The sequence below is a fragment of the Pyrus communis genome, chromosome 16 (genome assembly GCF_963583255.1).
Source record: "Pyrus communis chromosome 16, drPyrComm1.1, whole genome shotgun sequence".
In the NCBI taxonomy this organism is placed as follows: Eukaryota; Viridiplantae; Streptophyta; class Magnoliopsida; order Rosales; family Rosaceae; genus Pyrus; species Pyrus communis.
Genome location: NC_084818.1, coordinates 20059638 through 20081343, shown reverse-complemented (window position 1 = coordinate 20081343; position 21706 = coordinate 20059638). Strand labels below are relative to the sequence as shown.

At 36.8% G+C, this 21706-nt stretch overlaps 1 protein-coding gene across 1 annotated transcript; it reads left to right on the top strand.

Moving 5' to 3' along the window:
• The first annotated feature begins 2882 nt into the window (after nt 1-2882).
• Nucleotides 2883-19706, top strand: LOC137720329 (callose synthase 5-like). Its single transcript, XM_068459382.1, is given in 43 exon segments — nt 2883-3116; nt 3207-3526; nt 3637-3737; nt 5155-5276; nt 5371-5467; nt 6276-6386; nt 6503-6628; nt 6721-6813; nt 7043-7134; nt 7242-7368; nt 7468-7605; nt 7692-7768; nt 7877-7955; nt 8037-8162; nt 8267-8381; nt 9652-9986; nt 10591-10643; nt 10764-10824; nt 10925-11006; nt 11086-11135; nt 11257-11343; nt 11970-12092; nt 12190-12355; nt 12358-12458; nt 12529-12689; nt 13090-13213; nt 13308-13402; nt 13555-13672; nt 13791-13942; nt 14388-14497; nt 14581-14706; nt 14774-14842; nt 15098-15287; nt 15395-15512; nt 15602-15721; nt 15808-15923; nt 16038-16121; nt 16586-16698; nt 16803-17032; nt 17636-18433; nt 18599-18649; nt 18749-18934; nt 19057-19706. Coding segments are annotated over 42 exon segments (5856 nt in total). The 5' UTR covers nt 2883-3116; nt 3207-3330; the 3' UTR covers nt 19294-19706.
• Nucleotides 19707-21706: the final 2000 nt, after the last annotated feature.

Here is a 21706-nt window from a genome sequence, read left to right as displayed (position 1 = left end):
CAAGTTCGGGGCCTTCTGCCCAGGGGCTTAGAAGTGGGCCTGGGCCTTCTGCCTAGGGTTTGGTGGGAGTGGTGTCGTGGCGGTAGGGCTCCTCCTGCCATCGCGTTGAGCCTTGAGGATCTTCATCGTGGGGCTATGTCCTCGTCTCCACTCTTTAGTCTAAATCCTTCCACGTATGGGGTTCCGTTCATCGTAGTTTCTGAATTTCCTACCATTGTATCCCTTCTCCAGGGATTGATTAAGAAACTTTTCTAGGAAAATTAATTGATACAACGTGTCAGAAATTCAACGTAACAGAAAATTCAAGAAACTAATGCGAGAAGCTTCTTCGAGTATTTTGAATCAGATCTCAATGAAAGCACCAATTTGTGGATGCAAATTTCCGTAGTTTTTAGTCTTGACGAAAATGCATCTGCAAAACAATCAACACCTTTGATCAAAGACCTAAGCCTCACGCACCCATGAGGTAGGGGGGTTAGGTCAACGGATCTCCAATGCCAAAGTTAGTTTATCTGAGAGAGTAAATTGCTTAAGGCTTTTTAGGGTTGCAAAAGCCTTTCAATTTGGTAGAATGTGGGGTATTTATAGGGTTAGGGCCAGCCATATAAGGTTTAATGGAGAAATATTCTCTAAATATTTCCAAGATATTTAATAAGAGATAATATCTTGAGATAATAGGGTAATAATCCTTAATTGAATAAAATTAGGATTACTTACTTGATTGGAGCCAATCTTTAATTTGGAATGTATTAAAGATAGGATTTGGATAAAAGTCCAAGTGTCGCTTATTTATTGAGGGCAATCTTGTCATTCTTGAATAAAAGTCCACGTGTCGCCTTTAAAAAATTTTAGGGTTATTTTAGGCTCCACAAAAGCAATGAGGAAGAATTAGAATTTGGGTGGGAAAGAGAGAGAGGGGTACGAAAGGCTTCTTTCTTTTTTATTTACGTATCTGGCCCAATTCAAAACGATTCGTTTTGTTACTTTATTAGTTTGCTACTCCCCCTCCACCACATTACAAGAGTGAACCCTCCTTTCTTTCATAACCGTCGTCCGTTGATTCTTTACTCACTATGTCCTTTCATCAAACATCTTCACTTCACCACCCTCCATTTCCCTCTCCTCTCTCTCTCATCATAAATCCATGTTGTGAAGGTCAATTCTGCAAATTGCGTCTCGTCGTGGACTTAGAAGAAGAATTCTGAGCCGATTACACGAGAATTCTCCACCGTAGCCCATAAAACTACTTTCAACCTACCTGGTGGTGCAGCCAATCCGCTACCGGTAAGAAACGGCGATTATAACGCCACAATTTTTACTCGAAAGCTCTGTCAATGTTGCTGAATTTGTGGCAGCGTAGAAAACCACATGATCATTTTCCGAAACCACTTTTTTTTTTTTTTTTGCCAAATAAAAATGTTTTTGTTGTACGCCTATTTTACGGACGGAAAAGAGAGGGAGAAAATGTGGTATTGCATTTAAGAGAATTACACGGTACATTCTCTAAAGCTCTCATGAATTGAGAAATTGTTCAAAACCCCAATGAAACAAACGTATGAACTTGCAATGTGCTAGTGTGAAAAAAGTATTGCTTATTGTCTTGGCTTAATGCAGAGATGAACAGTTTAATATTTCATATTCATTGCGTCATCTAGTAAATCCGATAAGTATGCACTAAGGTAGATTCAAATCTAAAAGACACATCTCCTGATGTGTGTCACTTTTATTATTTTCGTAATTATTTTCCATTATCTGTCCCATCACCATCAAAAGCCAGGCATCGATGACTCGATGTTCCTATTTTATAAGAAAATATGCATCAAGTTTGAAGTTTCGTGGTTGAATAAGGGTCATGGCAGGAAAAGCTTTAGTACTGACCCAAGCTTCTGTTCCAAGTCACATTAAGATTCCTCAGCTGCCACTTCAATTTGTGGTGATTATTAATCAGGTAATTAAGATGGGTTTATTTTGATTACTATGAAGTTCATATACAACTTATTCCTCAGCTGCCACTTCAATTATGCAAATGACCCTTTACAATAATGGTGGAGAAATGTTGGGCCTTTGCATGACAGCGTTGATAGTGATCATATAAAATTGATGACTAAACTATTGAAAGATTAAACTCTGTCGGTGACCAATCTAACATTTAATCTGACAAAAATCTATCGTTTGACAAAAAAAAAAAAATATGGAGTAGAAGAATTAATCAACTGCAAACTTATGCACAAAGTAAACAAAAGAGAAATCATCTCCTACATTACTCTCTTGCCACCAAATATCCTTACTAATTTAACTTTGAAGGATCTTAATTTACAAATCAATACTAATTGAAGAAAGAGGCATAATTTGAGAACCAGACAAAATCAAACTTTAGTAACTTGATAGTGATCATATAAAATTGATGGCTATACTATTGAAAGATCAATCGAACCAATTGAGCCTAAAAATGGTTAATCGAACCAATTAGCTAGATTTGGAATTTATGTGTGAAGGGCTTAGTTATGGATTGTAATGCAAGGTACTCGTGGCCGAGGAAAAAACCGATTTTTTTTTTTAATTTTTTTGGTGAATTGGGAATTTTCATAACCAATCTAGCCATCAGTACAAAGAAAGCCCACAGTAAAGGAAGCAAGCAGCAAGTAAAGAAAGCAAGGAGAACTTCCATGAAACGGGTACATATACGGCCAACCATCCATCCCAAACCAACCAACCATTCAAAATTATTGGTTATTCCATTGTTTGCTTTCCCTCCCTCCGAAAACGGTGTCCTTCCTTCCATCCAAAACCATTTCTTCTAATTTCTAAATCTCTATCTGTCTCTCTCTCGTACATTGGAGTCATATATCTCGCTTTAGCTGCGCCTGTAAACTCTGTAAATGCTCAAACAATGCACACACCAGTCTGTTAGAAATTAGAATCGTTTCGCTTCCTTCACACCAACAAACCAAACAAACTCCCTCTCTCTCTCTCTCTCTCTCTCTCTCTCTCTTCGTGTTGTTTGATATTCTTTGAATTCATATATGATATTCTCCACCTGCGCCGACTTCTACGTACGTACGCATGATCACATTTTCTTCGATTACGAGATCGCATCGCAGCATGGTAAATGAGATGTACGTACGCAATCGCATGTTCTCTGTTATTTTCATGCCTTTTCTCGGACATTTTTTCATTTCATTTTAATGCGAATTAATTTGGCGCAGCTAGCTTAGCTAGGGAGGCAAGCCAAGCGTCGCACTACGTCTGCTACTACTAGTAGAAGAAGAAGAAGATCCAGAATTACAGAGGAAGTGCTGATCGATCAAGGGGCCATTGATTGATTGATTGATGTCAAACCTAGATCCGCCAGGCCCTAGCGGGCCGCAGGGGCTGACGAGAAGGCCGTCGAGGAGCGCAGCCACCACCACCTTCTCCACTGAGGTGTTCGACAACGAGGTCGTCCCTTCCGCTCTCGCCTCCATCGCTCCCATCCTCCGAGTGGCCAACGAGATCGAGAACGAGCGTCCTCGCGTCGCCTATCTCTGTACGTCGTCGTCTTGATTAATTAATACTAATATTGTACTTAATTAGGTCTTGATTGCATTGCACATGTACGGGGTTTGTGAAAATGTGTGTACGTGTGTGTGTGAATAGGTCGGTTCTATGCGTTCGAGAAGGCGCACCGACTGGATCCGAGCTCCAGCGGCCGTGGCGTCCGCCAGTTCAAGACTTCGCTCCTCCAACGACTCGAGAGGGTAATAACTTCTTTCATTTCTTCATTTTTTTTCCATCCATTAATCGCTTCATCCTATTCCTGCGTATATTGATTGATTATGGATTTAATTATTAATCAATTCTGGCCTGGCCCCCTCCTCCTCCCTCATTTAAAACCACTTTCATTAATCAATTAAATAATTATTAGTTGACGTATTTGTTGGTTTGTCACTCGAACTTGTATAAACCTACCAATTTTCCTTATAACCTTAATTTTAACCGATTATCCTCTGAACATTTATAATTAGTCAATTTATTTCCTAAACTTTAATTTTAACCAATCATCCCTAAAATTTTATGAATAGCCAATTTCTCTCCTAGCCCTTGATTTTAAAAATTTTCATTCAACTTTCATCCATCCAATCTTCCATTCTTTTTGCCCTACACAATTGTCATGTGTTGTCCGCATGACCAAAATGAATGGAAAATTGGATGAAATTTTTTAAAATCTAGTGTCAAGGGGAAATTGGCTATTTATAAAAAATTTAAGGGATAATCAGCTAAAATTAAAATTTAATGAGGAATATTGGTAGCTCTAAACAAGTTCAGAGGTAAATCGACAAATATGCCTTATTAGTTAACTATCTAATTACGAAATTAACTGGGTCCCTCCATGGATTTCTAATTTTTCAATTTAAATGAAGAAAATTATAGTGATTTATTAAAAAAATTTGCATGAACAATTTGCATTCTAAGACCTACTCCATCTATGGAGTAAAACTCAAAATTTAGGTTCTAAACTTGCCCTAACTTGCTCCAACTCGAGGCAAATAGGAGGTTAAACTTACAACTCATTTTTGGGTCAAATTTAGTCAAGATTCCCTCCTGGATTAATAGGGCTGACCCACCATATATGTATATTTTTTTTAGTTTTATATTTATAAATTCATTGAATCCAACGGTTAAGATCTAATTTGATCGAATCCAACTGTAAAAAAAATATCTAGCAGTCCAAATTTAAATTCAACGGCTTAAGTAATTAAAAAAAAAAATTTATGTGTTTCATATTGTTTTGTAATGTTCCACGAGTTTCATGATGTCGATTTAGTGATTTTTCAATATTTATCGGAATCTAAATATTTTTATATTAAAATTGTTCATAAAATTAAATTATGATAATATATATATATATTTTTTAAATTACTTTAGGAAAAAAAATTATTCTAAATTCATTCTTTAATAATTTCCGGCTCACAATTTAATTTAGAAGGCTAGAGGAGAAAAACGATTTTTAGGTTAAAATCTAAATTTTTTGGATTAAAAATTTTAGGTTTTAAACAAAGGGTTGGAGATGGTTTGATTAGTTTGGGCTGCCTGTTGATTTGAAATTGGGATTTAATTGTATTTAATAACAGAGAGAGAATGAAATGAAATATGCATGGATGTTGGATTTTATAGGACAATGCATCAAGTCTGAATTCTCGGGTTAAAAACACAGATGACAGAGAAATTAAAAGCTTCTATCAGCAATATTATAAACATTATGTCCGAGCTCTTGACCAGGGCGAGCAGGCTGACAGGTGAATAATCCCTAATTATAATCTTCTTCTTCTTCTAATTATTTAATTACTTAATTAATTGTATGCTGAAGTGAATTCCAAATTCTCAAAACAGAGCCCAACTGGGAAAAGCCTACCGCACTGCCGGAGTCCTTTTTGAAGTGCTTTGCGCTGTTAACAAGACTGAGAAAGTTGATGAAGTTGCTCCTGAGGTTTGTAATTAACTTTACCTCCCTTTCTTCTTCTTATTATTATTATTATTTATTTATTTATTTATTATTATTATTATTATTTATATATGTGAATGTGTTGGGACAATATTATGAACATGAATATCCGAGATAAATTTTAGGAGCAGTTGAAATTGAAGATAAGATGAGAGAAAATCAATTAAGGTGGTTTAGACATATCAACAAACGCTCTTGTTAGAATATGTGATTACGAGATAGAGGTTTAGGGCTAAAGGGGCAGAGAAAACCTAGAAAGACTTGGAAAAAAACTCTAAGAAAAGACTTGGACTACTTTTGTGTGTAATGTACCTCAAAAGGATTCTTCATTGCTTAATGGGTTGTTTTCTCTCTATTTTAAGAACAATGGTAGCTCCTCTTGTTTGCAATGATAACTCTCAAACATCTGGAAACAGTAAACATTTTTCTGTTACTCTGCAGCAAAACCTGCAAATCTGCCCATGTTTTACTTGAGATAACATAGGAATTCAGTCACGGTCTTATTATTTGAATTTTTCATGTATTGATGTATCAGTTTGATTGCTGTTTAGCAATTACGGCTAAACATCCTATGACAGAATATTCTACTGAAAGCAGGAGGAGTGACAGCATAAACACAATGCCCTTTTTTAATCACTAATCCTTGTTCTTAAAGTACAGAAGAATCCATTGATCAATGACGGAAACTAGAGAGTGACTTTTGCAATTTCAGTTACATAATGATTCCAATATCCTATTCGGTTTGCCATAAAAATATTTTAAAGCAATAAAAATATTTTAATGCTTTGAGCAGATTATTGCGGCTGCTAAAGATGTCCAAGAAAAGACAGAAATTTATGCTCCCTATAACATTCTTCCTTTGGATTCTGCTGGTGCTACACAGTCTATCATGCAACTTGAAGAGGTATTACACCCTTGATATTTATCCTGTTAGTGGTCATATAATTTGGTACCTTATATTCTTATTCTTTGGCGCCTGGTTGGATCTTATTGAATGTTTTTTCTGTATCCTTGTTAAAGGTTAAGGCTGCAGTCGGTGCACTATTGAACACTCGTGGTTTGAACTGGCCTACTGCATTGGAGAACAGTCACAAAGCTGGCGATCTCGACCTCCTTGATTGGCTGAGGGCCATGTTTGGATTCCAGGCATGTATAAAAATGACCAATTTCAATGTTTAAGATTCACTCTATGACCTTGAAGAAATTATTAACTCATTTGCCTATTTTGATGGCTACAGAAAGACAACGTCAGGAACCAAAGGGAGCATTTGATATCCCTACTCGCAAATCCTCATATAAGGCTTCATCCCAAACCCGAACCTCTTAATAAGGTATGTTGGCTGTGTCAGTTGAATTTTTCATGTGATAATGTGATGCCTGTGCATGTGGTCCAGTATAGTTTCTCCTTTTGATGCTTTGAATTCCTTTCTGATTTCTTCCTAATTTTTTATTGTTGATTTCACTGTTGTGCTCGAAGCACTATCTTTTTATGAAAAATTTTCCCCTTTGTGCGCCTTTTAGCTCTTCCTGGCCTTCAACTAAGCTCATCCTTTTTTGCAGATGGATGATCGAGCTGTTGATAAAGTTATGGGAAAACTTTTTAAGAACTACAAAACGTGGTGCAAATTTTTGGGAAGAAAACATAGTTTGAGGTTAGATGCTATGGTATCTGCAACAATTGTAATTGGTTCATGTTTCAATTACTTTTCTTTTTGCTTTATGCTATATGTTTTGGATCTTATGCTTGATCTCCATGCAGGCTTCCCCAAGGTCAGCAAGAAATACAGCAAAGGAAGATACTGTATATGGGTTTATATCTCCTCATCTGGGGTGAAGCAGCGAATGTCCGCTTTATGCCAGAATGTCTGTGCTATATTTTTCATAATGTAATGATCTGTGGGTTTCTTTTTCGGTTAACCTATTTCTGAGTAATTATGAAAATTATGTGCTGACTTCTTACACATTGATGCCAACTATACATTCAGATGGCATATGAACTCCATGGCCTGTTGGCTGGAAATGTCAGCATCGTTACTGGGGAAAATATAAAGCCTTCTTATGGTGGGGATGATGAGGCTTTTTTACGGAAAGTTATAACCCCTTTATACCGTGTAATTGAAAAGGTATGTTGCCTCAGAAGCATGTGCGCTGTTAAGAAGTTTCAGGCCCTTATGCTATACACATGAGGATGTTTGTTATGATGTTCCAGGAAGCCAAGAAGAGCGAAAATGGAAAAGCTCCTCACATAGCTTGGTGCAACTATGACGATCTCAATGAATATTTCTGGTTTGTGTTATCAATATTTTGAGTTAAAGACTGGGATTTTATTTCTATCGAGGGCCTCTTATTCTACTTAAATTGAGATGATTTCGATTTAAATTTACTTACTTTCAGGTCGTCTGATTGCTTCTCTCTTGGTTGGCCCATGCGTGATGATGGTGATTTTTTCAAATCAACGCGTGACTTGGTGCAGGTACTCTTGCATTTTGAACCATTGCCACCCCCTTTCTTATGTTAGTTTTCTCGAACTTGTATAAAAGAAATCTCGCTCCAGGGAAGAAAGGGCTCTAGAAGAAAATCTGGAAGCACGGGAAAATCATATTTTATTGAAACTCGGACATTTTGGCACATTTTTCGAAGTTTTGACCGGTTTTGGACCTTTTACATACTGGCTCTACAGGTATTTATTTACAACACAATGGATAAGTTCTAAAATGACACCATGTCCCCCGGTTCACTATGATTGTCTGTTTCAATAATATATTATTTGGAATTGGATAACAGGCTATGCTCATTGTTGCTTTTAGAGGGATTTCACCATTGGATATTTTTCAAAAGAATGTCTTAAGAGATCTATCAAGTATTTTCATCACAGCAGCGTTTCTTCACGTCCTTCAAAGTATGACATTCTAACTTAAAACTGCAGTTCTCAAATGTTGTATCTATGTTTGTACGCTACAAGAGCTATTATTTGCCTGAGCCAATAATTAATTTTCTTAGAAGTTTCACCATACTTTGTGGAGAACAATTCCTTGTAAGCTGTTGGGGCCAAAAGGACTAATGTTGTGACAAACGGCCTTTCACTAACTATATAAATGAAGATGCATAGATCAGACTTCGTTTCTATTTTGGGTGAAACTAGAAGGAAAAGAAAAGCTCAGGTCATGCGTGCTTTAGTTTTCTGGCTGATCGATATAATACTTCGGCTCTTGCACAAATATGGTTAGGGACAGAATTGAGTGTAGAATATTTCCAGTTTAGTCTTTTGGACATCTTTTTATCCATACTATTATAGAAAGAGGATCCCCCCACCTGGTCTCTATACATTTGTTGTCTGGAATGCTCCTCATTAACCATCCCAAAACCAGAGTTTCTAGGTGATATAGGTTTTTGGCTTAATATGGCTCACATCTACGTTTCAAGGTGGGGATTTCCCCCCATTCACTATGACTTCCTGTTTCAGTAATAAATGATTTGGTGGCACCAAGGGCCTTTTCTTGTATATCGTACATTCCTACTCAATGGACAACCCTTCTCTTTCTCCTTTCATCCTGCCATGTGAAATTTGGAGGCGAAAGTACATCTAGAGGTTCGCTTGTTAGCTTGCATTATTTCACATGGAAGGGCTAACCTCTTCTGAATTCAGGGATACTTCTTTTGTTGCAATTTTTTTCTTTTTCAAATTGGAATGTAGCTTTTACTAGTCCTTTGTTTCTTTCCTTTTTCTCTATTGTTTTTAAGGTTGTTGGTGCTGTTTGAGTTCTCCAATTCTCAGCTCCAGTGAACGTCTTTTCCATTCTTTTATACATGTTTCTCCTTTCGTAATGAACTTCTTTTTTTCATGTAGAAAATAATATTTTGAAAGAAATATGAACTAATCATGCAGCTATGATTTTCCATCGAGAGAACAAAATATTTAAGAAGCAAAATATGTGAAGGAGACTAGGCGTAATCGAGGCTTATTAGAAAAGGATTTTTCTTAAGCTGAATAGTTTTGTACCCATTGTGGAAAGCATTGTCCAGATCAGATGTTACTGTTGGCTGTTGCCCAGTATTCCTTGCATAACTTCTTTTGAGTTTTTCACTCATTCTTCCACTGTTTCGTATGTATTCTTTCGAGCGAGGCTTCTATCAATGTGTTCTCATATCTACTTCTTATTTTGATGTAGGCATTTTGGATATTGTTTTGAACTTCCCGGGATATCATAGGTGGAGGTTCACTGATGTGCTGCGAAATATTCTCAAGATAATTGTTAGTCTTGCATGGGCAATCATTCTTCCACTGTTTTATGTGCATTCATTCCAGAATGCCCCTAAACAAGTTATGGATTTACTGTCATTCCTTAAGAATATCAATGGTGTTCCTCCTTTATACCTCATGGCTGTTGCAGTATATTTGCTGCCAAATTTATTAGGAGCAGTTTTGTTCCTTTTCCCGCTGCTCCGACGTTGGATTGAAAACTCAGACTGGCATATCATTAGGTTCCTTTTGTGGTGGTCACAGGTATTTCTATTTCCTAGATCATTCTCTTGCAAAATTTGTACTATGTTTTACTTGTGTTTGACTTAACGAATAGCAGTCTGTTATGAAATAATTATTTGATTGATACTGGCTAATGGTTAGACCATACCAGTGCATGAGACGAAAAGTACTATGTGGTATCTAAAATTCATTTAACTAGTCATATTCATCCATATGATTAATCCTAGTATGGAGCCGAGATCTTGGAGTTAATGATAAGTTTTTTCGTGGTCAACACTATGCATTGTATCTGTTAAGCACAAATGTACTTGCAGAGTTTATGCACTTGGTGCTATCTATTTGGATGGATTAAATTAGCTTCTCTTAATATTGACATTAGTTACTTACTAGGCATGACTTGGTGTACTTACAAAGTTTATTTCATATTATTTCCTGAGAAACTTTTGGTGTGATTACTTCTTTTCTGTGAAAAAAAGGGAACTTTTGCATGAAAGACCGCAGAACTTTTGTTTTGTTTTCTCTGTTTTAAATAAAAAATAACTCCTTATGTTTCTCTGGCATAAAAAAATTAATTGCTTATGGACTATGCTGTAAAAGATTTTGATTAACCTTTATCTTTCTGCAGCCAAGAATCTATATTGGGAGGGGAATGCATGAAAGTCAATTTGCCCTTATTAAGTGAGTTTGACGAGGAACACGCACCCAATTCCATCCTAACTATATGCCTTAGCTTCTTGTTTTCTTTTGGGGTTGGTTGTTTCAGATTTCGTTTGTTTTGATTTCCTATCCAACTTTCAGGTACACTATTTTTTGGGTGCTGCTTTTGGCTTGCAAGTTTACAGTTAGCTATCTTATCCAGGTGGGAGTTGTCATATAATATGTTATGATATTTTAGATTCCTTTTATGAATTATATTTTAATAATTGTGTTCTTAATTTTCTGTCCTATCCTTTTTCCAGATAAGGCCGTTGGTGAAGCCAACTAGAGACATTATGAACATTCGTCGTGTAGATTATCAATGGCATGAATTTTTCCCTAATGGTAAATCATTTGTATTGCTTTAATCTTTGCATGATTTTCAACTTGCGGTTTTATGCTAAGTAATCCTTTGTTGATGCAGCTCAAAACAACTATGGAGCAGTTGTGTCACTCTGGGCACCAGTAGTCTTGGTGTGTATCTTTTCCCATATTTGAATCAATATCTTGACAGTTTTCTGAGTTTGTCAGGGTATAAATTTCTGACAATAACTTTTATAAACCATCTCATACTATTTCATGAATTTAAATGCAGGTTTATTTGATGGACACTCAAATATGGTATGCTATCTTTCAGACTTTGTATGGTGGTGTTGTTGGCGCATTTGATCGCCTAGGAGAGGTGATCCTTCAACTTTCTCTGTCTCTCTCCCCAATTATTTTTCCCTAATTTCAAAACTATTTGTTACCTCTCGTCTCATATTGTGTATTCATGAAATTATACATCTGCTAAGATAAAACTGTCTGACTTCTGTTCTCTGTCATTCATAAAATTATACATACGTTGAGATACAATTGTCTGACTTCTGCTCTGTCATTCTTTGTTACTGAACATGATACCTTGGCCAATTTATCTAGTTATGTTTTTAATTTGCAAAAGAAAAGTCATAGGTAAATGTGGTACCATTCTAGCATACTTCTGTATTTGGGTTTGAGAATTGAATCTAAGTTTGTCTAAAATTTCAACACAAAATGTTGTATTGTTCCCATATTAATTTGGCACAGACTTTTTGAGAGAAATTAACATGGATCATATTCTAAACCAAATAAAATTTACACTTATCTGCCTAAATATGTGTTGCTTAAGACGACAATCATGTTGTTTACTCAATCAATGGTTGTATTCAATGCATGCTTCTTTTTAGATCTCTTTACAAACAGGTGTATTCTAGTTGAACGGTAGTCTTTATACGCCTTATCTTTACTTTGTCTCTGATTTTTATGCATATATTTTTTCTCCTTTTACAGATTCGAACACTGGGAATGCTAAGATCAAGGTTCCAGTCTCTACCCGGTGCATTCAACACATACCTAGTGCCTTCAGATAAGTCAACAAAAAGGGGATTCTCTTTCTCAAAGCGTTTCGTGGAGGTTGATTAATGTTTTTACAACTTTCATATTAAAGTAAAACCTTTAAACACACTTATAATTTGCACACATATTAGCATTCGTGATTTCCTGGCTGTAGATTACAGCAAGCAGGAGAAGTGAAGCTGCAAAGTTTGCTCAGTTGTGGAATGAAGTGATCTGTAGCTTCCGTGAGGAAGATCTCATAAATGACAGGAAATGCTCCCCAACATAATTATATTATTCATTTCTTCAGCCTCTTAGTCATCATGAGGTAAAAACTAAACTGGGTTCGTTTACTTCAGGGAGATGGATTTGCTGCTAGTTCCGTATTCATCAGATCCCAGCCTGAAGATAATTCAGTGGCCGCCCTTCTTGCTTGCTAGCAAAGTCGGTACAGTTCTTTTAAAGTCTTGTTTTAGTTACTAGGTTTTATTGTTGACTTTGTCTACCTTTACAGATCCCAATAGCATTAGATATGGCAGTTCAATTTAAATCGAAGGACTCCGATCTCTGGAAGCGGATATGTGCGGATGAATATATGAAATGTGCTGTGATTGAATGTTATGAATCTTTCAAGCATATCCTTAGTACTCTGGTAGTTGGAGACAATGAGAAAAGGTTGGTACTGCTACATAGTGTTTTGTTTTTTAATATTAGTGTTCAATTTCTGGTACTACCCAAGCATTGGATAAGACTGATATTTGGGCCTTTACAATTGCATGCTAACAGTATTTAGAGCCTTTAGTGTGCTAAATTCATTCCACCATTCACTACTTTGGCCCCCCATCCTCTTTTCCCACGGATAATAATTTTGTGGCTAATCAGTAGTGTCCTATATCGTCGATGCTTTCCTATAAATTGAGGTTCTCATAGTATAATGTAAGGCTACCACTTGAAAGGAAGTGTGCTCAATTTCTTCATTTTCGTTTTGTTAAGCATTGTCGATTATTCAAGAACAATAGAGAATTCATCTTATTTTGATCTTACGAAAAATTCTGATTGGGTTATTATCTGACAGGATAATTGGCATCATCGTGAAGGAAATTGAAAGTAACATTTCAAAGAATACATTTCTTGTAAATTTTAGAATGGGTTCTTTGCCCACTCTTTGCAAGAAATTTGTAGAGCTTGTAGGGATCTTGGTGAGTCATATATGAAAGAATAATTAATTCTGCACTATGTGCTCGTTTTGGCTATTATCTTAATTCAAACTTGCCACTTTCTTTCATATTGTAGAAAGATGGTGACGCATTCAAGCGATCTTCGGTGGTGTTGTTGCTTCAAGATATGCTGGAAGTAGTCACTCGTGATATGATGGTGAATGAGATCCGGTTGGTAAACTTTAGTAAAATAATTTTTATAGTAGTAAAATAATTTTTTTGGTGTAAAATATTTAATTTGTTAAGTTAAATAATCGTAATGATTGAATGCTTCCCATATAAATCTTAACAATTCTTGCATTTCCTCATGTAATATTTTGTAGAGAGTTGGTTGAAGTTGGTCATAGTAGCAAGGATGCTGGAAGGCAACTCTTTGCTGGAACTGATGCAAAAGCTGCAATATTGTTCCCTCCTCCAGTTACAGCACAGTGGGAAGAACAGGTAAGTGTATAAAACTACTTAATATTTCAGTCATTTTTTTTTAGTAACAATACTATGATAGTTAATGTTATAAATAATTTATGAAATCTGACGCACCTCTTGCTGATTACAATTTCAGATCAGACGCCTCCATCTGCTGCTAACAGTTAAGGAATCTGCCATTGACGTACCAACAAACCTAGAAGCACGTAGAAGGATTGCATTTTTTACAAATTCATTGTTCATGGATATGCCTCGTGCTCCCCGCGTCCGTAAAATGCTTTCATTCAGGTTTGTTATGTTCATATATATGAGCTATTGAGCTTAGGTGATATCTGAGTTCCATCAAGTCAATTCTTCCTTAAAACAAGTTGTTTGGGTCTCATTTTGCTAGTGGAAACTCCATCTGCTCGGTTATTTTCAATTGAATGTGTGCATCCTTAAATTATTGCATTAGAAAGCATTGTGACTTACGAAATGACCAAAGGTTCCAATTACTTTATTTGGTTTCTCTTTCCGATGTTTAATCGGTGGGAGCAGCAAGTTTCATAATTTTTGTTTTCTTTCAACTTTCAGTTGAAAATAACTGTAATTTCTTTATCATTAAAGACGTATCACATATGAAGCCTTTGGGTTTTCTGATGGGCCAATGTCCTGAATAACAGGCCAAGGTTTTCAGCTTTCAAATGTCTTTTTCATAAAATAATTTCCATTTTACGTTGTTTCCCATTGGCAGCATCATGACGCCATACTACAGTGAGGAGACTCTGTATTCCAAATCGGACCTTGAGATGGAAAATGAAGACGGTGTATCAATCATATACTACTTACAGAAGATTTTCCCGGGTTAGTAAAACTATATTTAACATGCTTGACTCTTTTGAAGTCAATGTGTGAATGATTTGACAGCTATTTTGTGACTTTTCTAGATGAATGGAATAACTTCATGGAGCGACTTAATTGTAAAAAGGATAGTGAAATATGGGAGAATGAAGAGAACGTTTTGCAGCTTCGTCATTGGGTCTCCTTACGAGGACAAACGCTCTGCAGGACTGGTATTTGATTTATCATCTTCTTCTCTATCAAGTTTTATTTCTGGTACTAATTGCTTTGGTGTTGCAGTTAGAGGAATGATGTATTACCGACGAGCTCTGAAGCTTCAGGCTTTTCTTGACATGGCCAATGAAACCGGTAAGACTAAGAGCATGGTACCTTTTGTCCCCTAATGTTTAACTAGTCATTGTCAAAATAAAAAAGAAATCAACGTGTGTGAAATATACTGCCATCATGCCTAAGGTCTCCACCTTACTCAAGTATGCAACGAGTGGATAATCTTTTCCACTTTCATTTTTTTCACTCTTTTCATGGTACACAGTTGAGTGTCTAGTGAAGTTGTTATTGTGGAGGTAAATATGTTGGTTTCTAAGTATTTTGAGTTATAAGCAGAGATACTAGATGGCTACAAAGCAATCACGGTTCCACCAGAAGAAGAAAAGAAAAGCCAGAGATCTCTTTATGCTCAATTGGAAGCAGTGGCTGACCTTAAATTCACCTATGTTGCTACCTGCCAAAACTATGGCAATCAGAAACGCAGTGGAGATCGACGCGCAACAGACATCTTGAATCTGATGGTTAAGTATGTAATCTGTCTGATAAGTCAAAATATTTGCAATTTGATTTCTTAAAGTAGTGTTACCGACCTCATTTTCTTGAAGAATCTTATTCCTTGTTTTTCCCCTATAGTTATCCTTCTCTTCGGGTTGCATATATCGATGAAGTTGAAGAGAGTGACGCTGCTAGTGGAAAGGTGCAAAAGGTTTACTATTCTGTCTTGGTCAAAGCTGTTGACAATCATGATCAGGTAATCCTTTGACCTTATAACAGAACCACCATGTTCACCATGTGGCCTTTTGTACGTAAAAAACTAATTATTTTCTTAATTCTCTAAAGGAAATATATCGTATAAAGTTGCCTGGTTCGGCAAAGATTGGAGAAGGGAAACCCGAAAACCAGAACCATGCTATAATTTTTACTCGAGGAGAAGCTCTTCAGGCCATTGACATGAACCAGGTGAAACCTATTGGAGTCTTGAATTATGATAAGTTCTATTTTAACTTTTCAGTCCAACTGAGATGTACTTTTCCAATTTCTTGTAGGACAATTACTTAGAAGAAGCTTTTAAAATGAGAAACCTTCTTGAAGAATTTAATGAGGACCACGGAGTACGTCCTCCTTCAATTTTAGGTGTTCGTGAGCATATCTTTACTGGAAGGTTGGTTACGTGTTAGCTTTTTCTTTTACTTTTAATTAACGGTTGGAGATTGTATTGCTACTATTGTATCCTGTACTCCTACGAAATGTGATTCCTATCTTATGTGAACTGCAGTGTTTCTTCATTGGCCTGGTTTATGTCAAATCAGGAAATGAGCTTTGTGACCATAGGTCAAAGAGTTCTTGCAAGACCTTTGAAGTATGTTTTCTCTTCCAGTACTAAACTCTTTTAAGTAATCCAAGGCAAATTTTTAGAAAGATCTGAATCATTTTTATACTAGAGCAGTACCTTTTAGTCCCGAAGGATTTGTTCAGATTAGATTTAATTAATAAATGAATGTTGCCATACTTTGGAGGTGTGTTGCATCTGTTGATATAAGTAGAAGAACTGAATTCTGTAGGGCATATTTTTATAAACCAATTTATTCCGGTGAACTATCTAACCTCTCATGATACCCTTCTTTTCTAGTTTCCCTTTCTTTTCCATCTTCAGATCACTGTTTTTCTTTTTCTTTGATTATGTTGAATATGTAGGCCTCAGTTACAGACGGAATGGAAACTAAGATTCATGTGTCTCGGTGTTCTAAATGAAGTTCATATGATATATATTTGGTTCAATAAAGTTTTTAAGTCATTTACATAGTAATTACCTATTGGTTTCAGGATCCGCTTCCACTATGGACACCCAGATGTCTTTGATAGAATCTTCCACATTACTCGTGGTGGCATGAGCAAGGCTTCCCGTGGCATCAATCTGAGCGAGGACATCTTTGCTGGTAACATTCATGAATATAACACACATGCGCACGCATGAATGTTTGCATGTGGGAAAGCACACACATCTAACATCTGATTTATGACATGAGTTCTTGCTGTATAGGTTTTAATTCAACGTTAAGGCGAGGGAATGTTACTCACCATGAATACATTCAAGTTGGGAAGGGTAGAGATGTTGGGCTCAACCAAATCTCTCTCTTTGAAGCTAAAGTTGCTTGTGGTAATGGAGAGCAAACGCTTAGCAGGGATATCTACCGCTTAGGGCACCGTTTTGACTTCTTTCGCATGTTGTCCTTCTATTTTTCGACAATAGGGTTTTACATCAGCGCAATGGTAATCCTGTCTTTATATTTGACGTTTAATTTGCTGTTTTTAGTCTTAGACTGTTACTGTATTTGTTTATTCATTTTGCTATTTTTCAGTGAAATCATCCTTGAATATGTTGACAAATAATTTCAGTGAACTTTAAATCCTGCATGTCATGCTACATCAAGTCAATTCATTCAAATTGACGAGCTGTATCAAATAAAATTACCGAGAACTTCTCATGCTTCAAACTATTTAGAGTCTGAAGTTTTATGCCATGTCCTTTCCTCTACAGTTTCCATTGATAATGTACATTGTTTTGTCCCCTAATTTAAAAAACTGTGCCATTTGACGAACAGAAGAAATTAGCATACATATCTTAGAGCCTTTGGCAGCATAGATGGCTACGTTACATAAATACTAGGTGGTTGAAACTGTACAGATTTGCCATTTGTCTGGTTCAGTTGTATTTGATAAAGAAGCATGGAAATCATATCCCTGTTATCTAAATGTTATGCTTTGCAGTCCTACTTATCCTTGTTCTTTGTGTAATGGGAGAAACTGAGCATTCTCTTTTCAGTTCCTTCATTTTCATTTTCTTTCTAACATGAGTGTTTTCTTGTAATCCAGTTGGTTGTCCTTACAGTCTATGCATACTTATACGGCAGACTTTACTTGTCATTAAGTGGAATGGAAAAGACAATTGTGAACTATGCCGCCACCAGGGGAAATAATGTTCTACAAGCAGCCATGGCTTCCCAATCTATTTTCCAATTAGGTCTTTTGACTTCCTTGCCCATGATCATGGAAATTGGACTAGAAAGAGGGTTCAGAACTGCGTTAGGGGACATGATAATTATGCAGCTGCAACTAGCATCCGTTTTCTTCACCTTCTCTCTTGGCACCAAAGTTCATTATTATGGTCGAACTGTGCTGCACGGCGGTGCTAAATACAGAGCAACTGGTCGTGGCTTTGTTGTCCGGCATGAAAAGTTTGCCGAGAATTACAGGATGTACTCAAGGAGTCATTTTGTGAAAGGCCTTGAACTTATGGTACTGCTTATAATTTATCAGATATACGGTTCAGCAGTAACTGGTACAATATCATATATCTTCGTCACATTCTCCATGTGGTTCTTAGTGGTTTCGTGGCTGTTTGCTCCCTTCCTGTTTAACCCTTCGGGATTTGAATGGCAAAAGATAGTCGAAGATTGGGATGATTGGACAAAATGGATAAGTAGCCATGGTGGTATTGGTGTGCCAGCGACCAAGAGCTGGGAGTCTTGGTGGGATGAGGAACAGGAACACCTGCAGCACACTGGGGTTTTGGGACGATTTTGGGAGATTGTTCTTTCTCTGCGCTTTTTTCTCTTCCAATATGGAATTGTGTACCATCTAAATGTGGCCAGGGGTGATAAAAGCATCATGGTAAACTTCATTCTGTTTCTTATTTACTTTTGTATTTGTTTCTTTTCTCTCAAAAAATGCAACAAGTTCCATACTCTTCGAAGCTTACCAGCCGTTCAGAACTCCTTGTCTACTTGCCAAATATCTTTTTTTAACTGAAAGTATCTTTATGTATACAAATTGCAGGTTTATGGTCTGTCATGGCTGGTCATTGTCGCTGTGATGATCATCCTAAAGGTTAGTTTTCAAGCTCTAATACTTTCTGGTTGAAAGTGATGTTTTCATATCTCTAAAATTTATTCCACTGAATGGTGAACTTTCACCTCAAAATCTTAGGTTGTGTCGATGGGAAGAAAGAGGTTCAGTGCAGATTTCCAGCTGATGTTCAGGCTTCTCAAGTTGTTCCTGTTTATTGGGTTTGTCGTCACTATTGGAATGCTTTTCGCTTTCCTCAGTCTTACTGTTGGTGACATCTTTGTGAGCTTATTGGCCTTCTTGCCCACGGGATGGGCGCTACTAATGGTACATGCCTCATATAACTTGAAACCTACTTTGCTTTTCTATAATATCCGTTATTTGCTGTTGTCCTCGACAATTTTACATGTTAACTTCTGCATACGCTGCTGGTGTCATTGCATGAGCAGATATCACAAGCGTGCAAGCCATTGGTGAAGGCCCTAGGAATGTGGGGATCTGTCAAAGCTCTAGCAAGAGGGTACGAGTACGTGATGGGGATCACTATACTTGCACCAGTAGTTGTTCTTGCATGGTTCCCATTTGTCTCGGAGTTCCAGACCAGGCTGCTATTCAACCAAGCTTTCAGCCGAGGGCTTCAGATCCAACGTATTCTTACTGGTGGGAAGAAGCACAAGTCAAACTAAACGCATTACCAGATTTATCGACCTAGCTAGAGAGATAAAAAGGAGACGACGGACAAATTTGGAGACACTTTTTAGTCAGGAAACCAGTAGAGAGCATGAAGATTCTGAAACTGAGTACATAAATTCATTCCATGGCATGTAAAGCGAGCGACGTGTAGATTACATGAAACTGTAACATAGTATTAGAATCCATCGTATGTCGCATATATGAAATGTACAATGCATATATCCGAGGGCGTGTCAAAGCATACGCCAGTGCCATGTATATTGAGTACAAGTTCTTGTTGCAGTAGAAAATAAAATGGATATTGGAGTAAGGTGATGAATCTTGTGTTATACGTTATGGCAGAAAAGAAAGGGACATGTACTTGAAAGCAAGGAAAAATACATTGTTTAAGAAAAGGATAGACTGTTTAGGGACATACATAGAAGGAAACCTTTGTGAAAAGAAAACGTATGGTTCGTTTGATGGTGATTTCGCTTTTGGTTATATTAACTCTTAAATTTTATTTTAATTTGTGTATTTGCTAAAACCAAAGGAAAAGTAGACGGGAGAAATGAAAAGTGTAAAAGAATGAAACAAAAATTTGAAAGTGAAACCAACTTAAAATAGTTTTGGCTTTTAGTTTTCATTTTGTGTGTCATTCGGTAAACTTTCTTTTCACATTTCTTACACCGGGATCCTTCTTTTGTCCCTTTTCATGCCTAAAGCACAAACAATGAAAATTAAAAACGTGTTGGTGTAAAAGGTTGGTTCGATACAAACAAAAGAAATTGCCTTAACTATCCTTACAGATTTGACGAAAATTGAATTAACAAAACAAGTTAATAAACTAGGCAGGTTGTATAAACGGATTTGAGAAACAAGATGATGGATGGATTAGTTAGAGGTCCATTCTCCACACATGATACATTTATATATGAATCGATTCTCCAATTGTTTTTCATTAACTATGATGCTCAACACCCCAAGTTAACCGTGATGCACTAATTAACTCTCAAATTTTCCTTATGTTATTGAATTGGATGATGCATGCGACAATTCAAATCATTCTCCAATGGTTCTCAACATGAATGCATAGAAGAGATACAATGAGAGATCATTATGCTCTATGAAAATTATAAGTGTTGACGAGGCAATTGTAACTATGAATGCATGATACTTTTGCCAAGAATTCAATTAACGCGGTTGTGACTAGCAACCTTCACTACTCATGTTTATAAACTTGTGACGATTAGGTGAAACTCGTTTATAAACTAGCATCGAGTTTATGCATGAAGACTAAGTATGCATCCCTAATCAACATACAAAAACAAGTTTTTAATAAACATGATAATTGAATTGCAATCACAACTTAACAAATCACAATTGGAAGAAATCAATTCATATTTCAAACATGTTCATGGCTTCAAACTTTCCCCTAACTAATTAGGGGTTTAGCCACTCATGATTACAACAAACTTAGAGAGTAATAACAAAGTAAACATTGAAAACAAGAATCGAAGTACACCTAAAAATTCCAACAACTCAATCTTGAATTGTATGAACGTTTAGGCCTCTTCTCCTCTAGTTGCTGCGGCACAAGGGGTTTTGGTGAGTTTTGGGGGTTATGGATGATGTAGAATGATGTGTTTAGGGTAGGGATGGATGTAGGGGAAGGCAAGGAGTGTTTTTGGGCAGAAAATATGAAGAATGGTGGAGTATGGCTGTGTTAGAGAGAGGGAATGAATTTCTGGCGTGAATGAATGTGAATATGAGATGGTTTTCTGAATATGGAAGAGTGAATGTTTTGTGGCTGCAATGGATGCTTATTTATAGGTGAAAAAGAGGGAATATGACAGCTAGGAACTTGGTGGAAAGCTGGAAATGCATGTGGAGTGTGCTGAAATGTGTTGATGTGCAATGATGAATTGGGATGGCTGAAAATCTGGAGTGGGAATTGCATGTGCACGGCAAAGAGGAAGGTTTTGATGTGTGAATGGGAATTTGAATGATTAAGTGGCTGAATTGGATTAAAGAATGGGAGAAGTGCATGTGCTGAAATGATGGTGTGGAATGATGGAAAGCCACGACAAGGGATGTATTTTCTGAATGAATGAAGGCAAGTTGTGTGGAAGGGTGATTAGGAATGCATGTGGGTGTTTTGGTGACTGAAATGATGAAGTGGGATGGATATGTGGCTGCAATGATGAAATGGATGGGAGTGCATGTGGCTTGGGTGGAATGAAGTGTGATGCAATCTGAAATGGGAGAGCATGTGGGTGGAAATGCATGTGGGTGAATGTGTGGCTGCATGGTTGAATGATTAAAGGGGCATGTGGGTTGGAAATGCATGTGGAGTGGCTGGAATGAAGTGTGTATAAAAGGCTAGAATCTGATTTACTGAGAATGGCATTTGTTTTGAACTTTGTT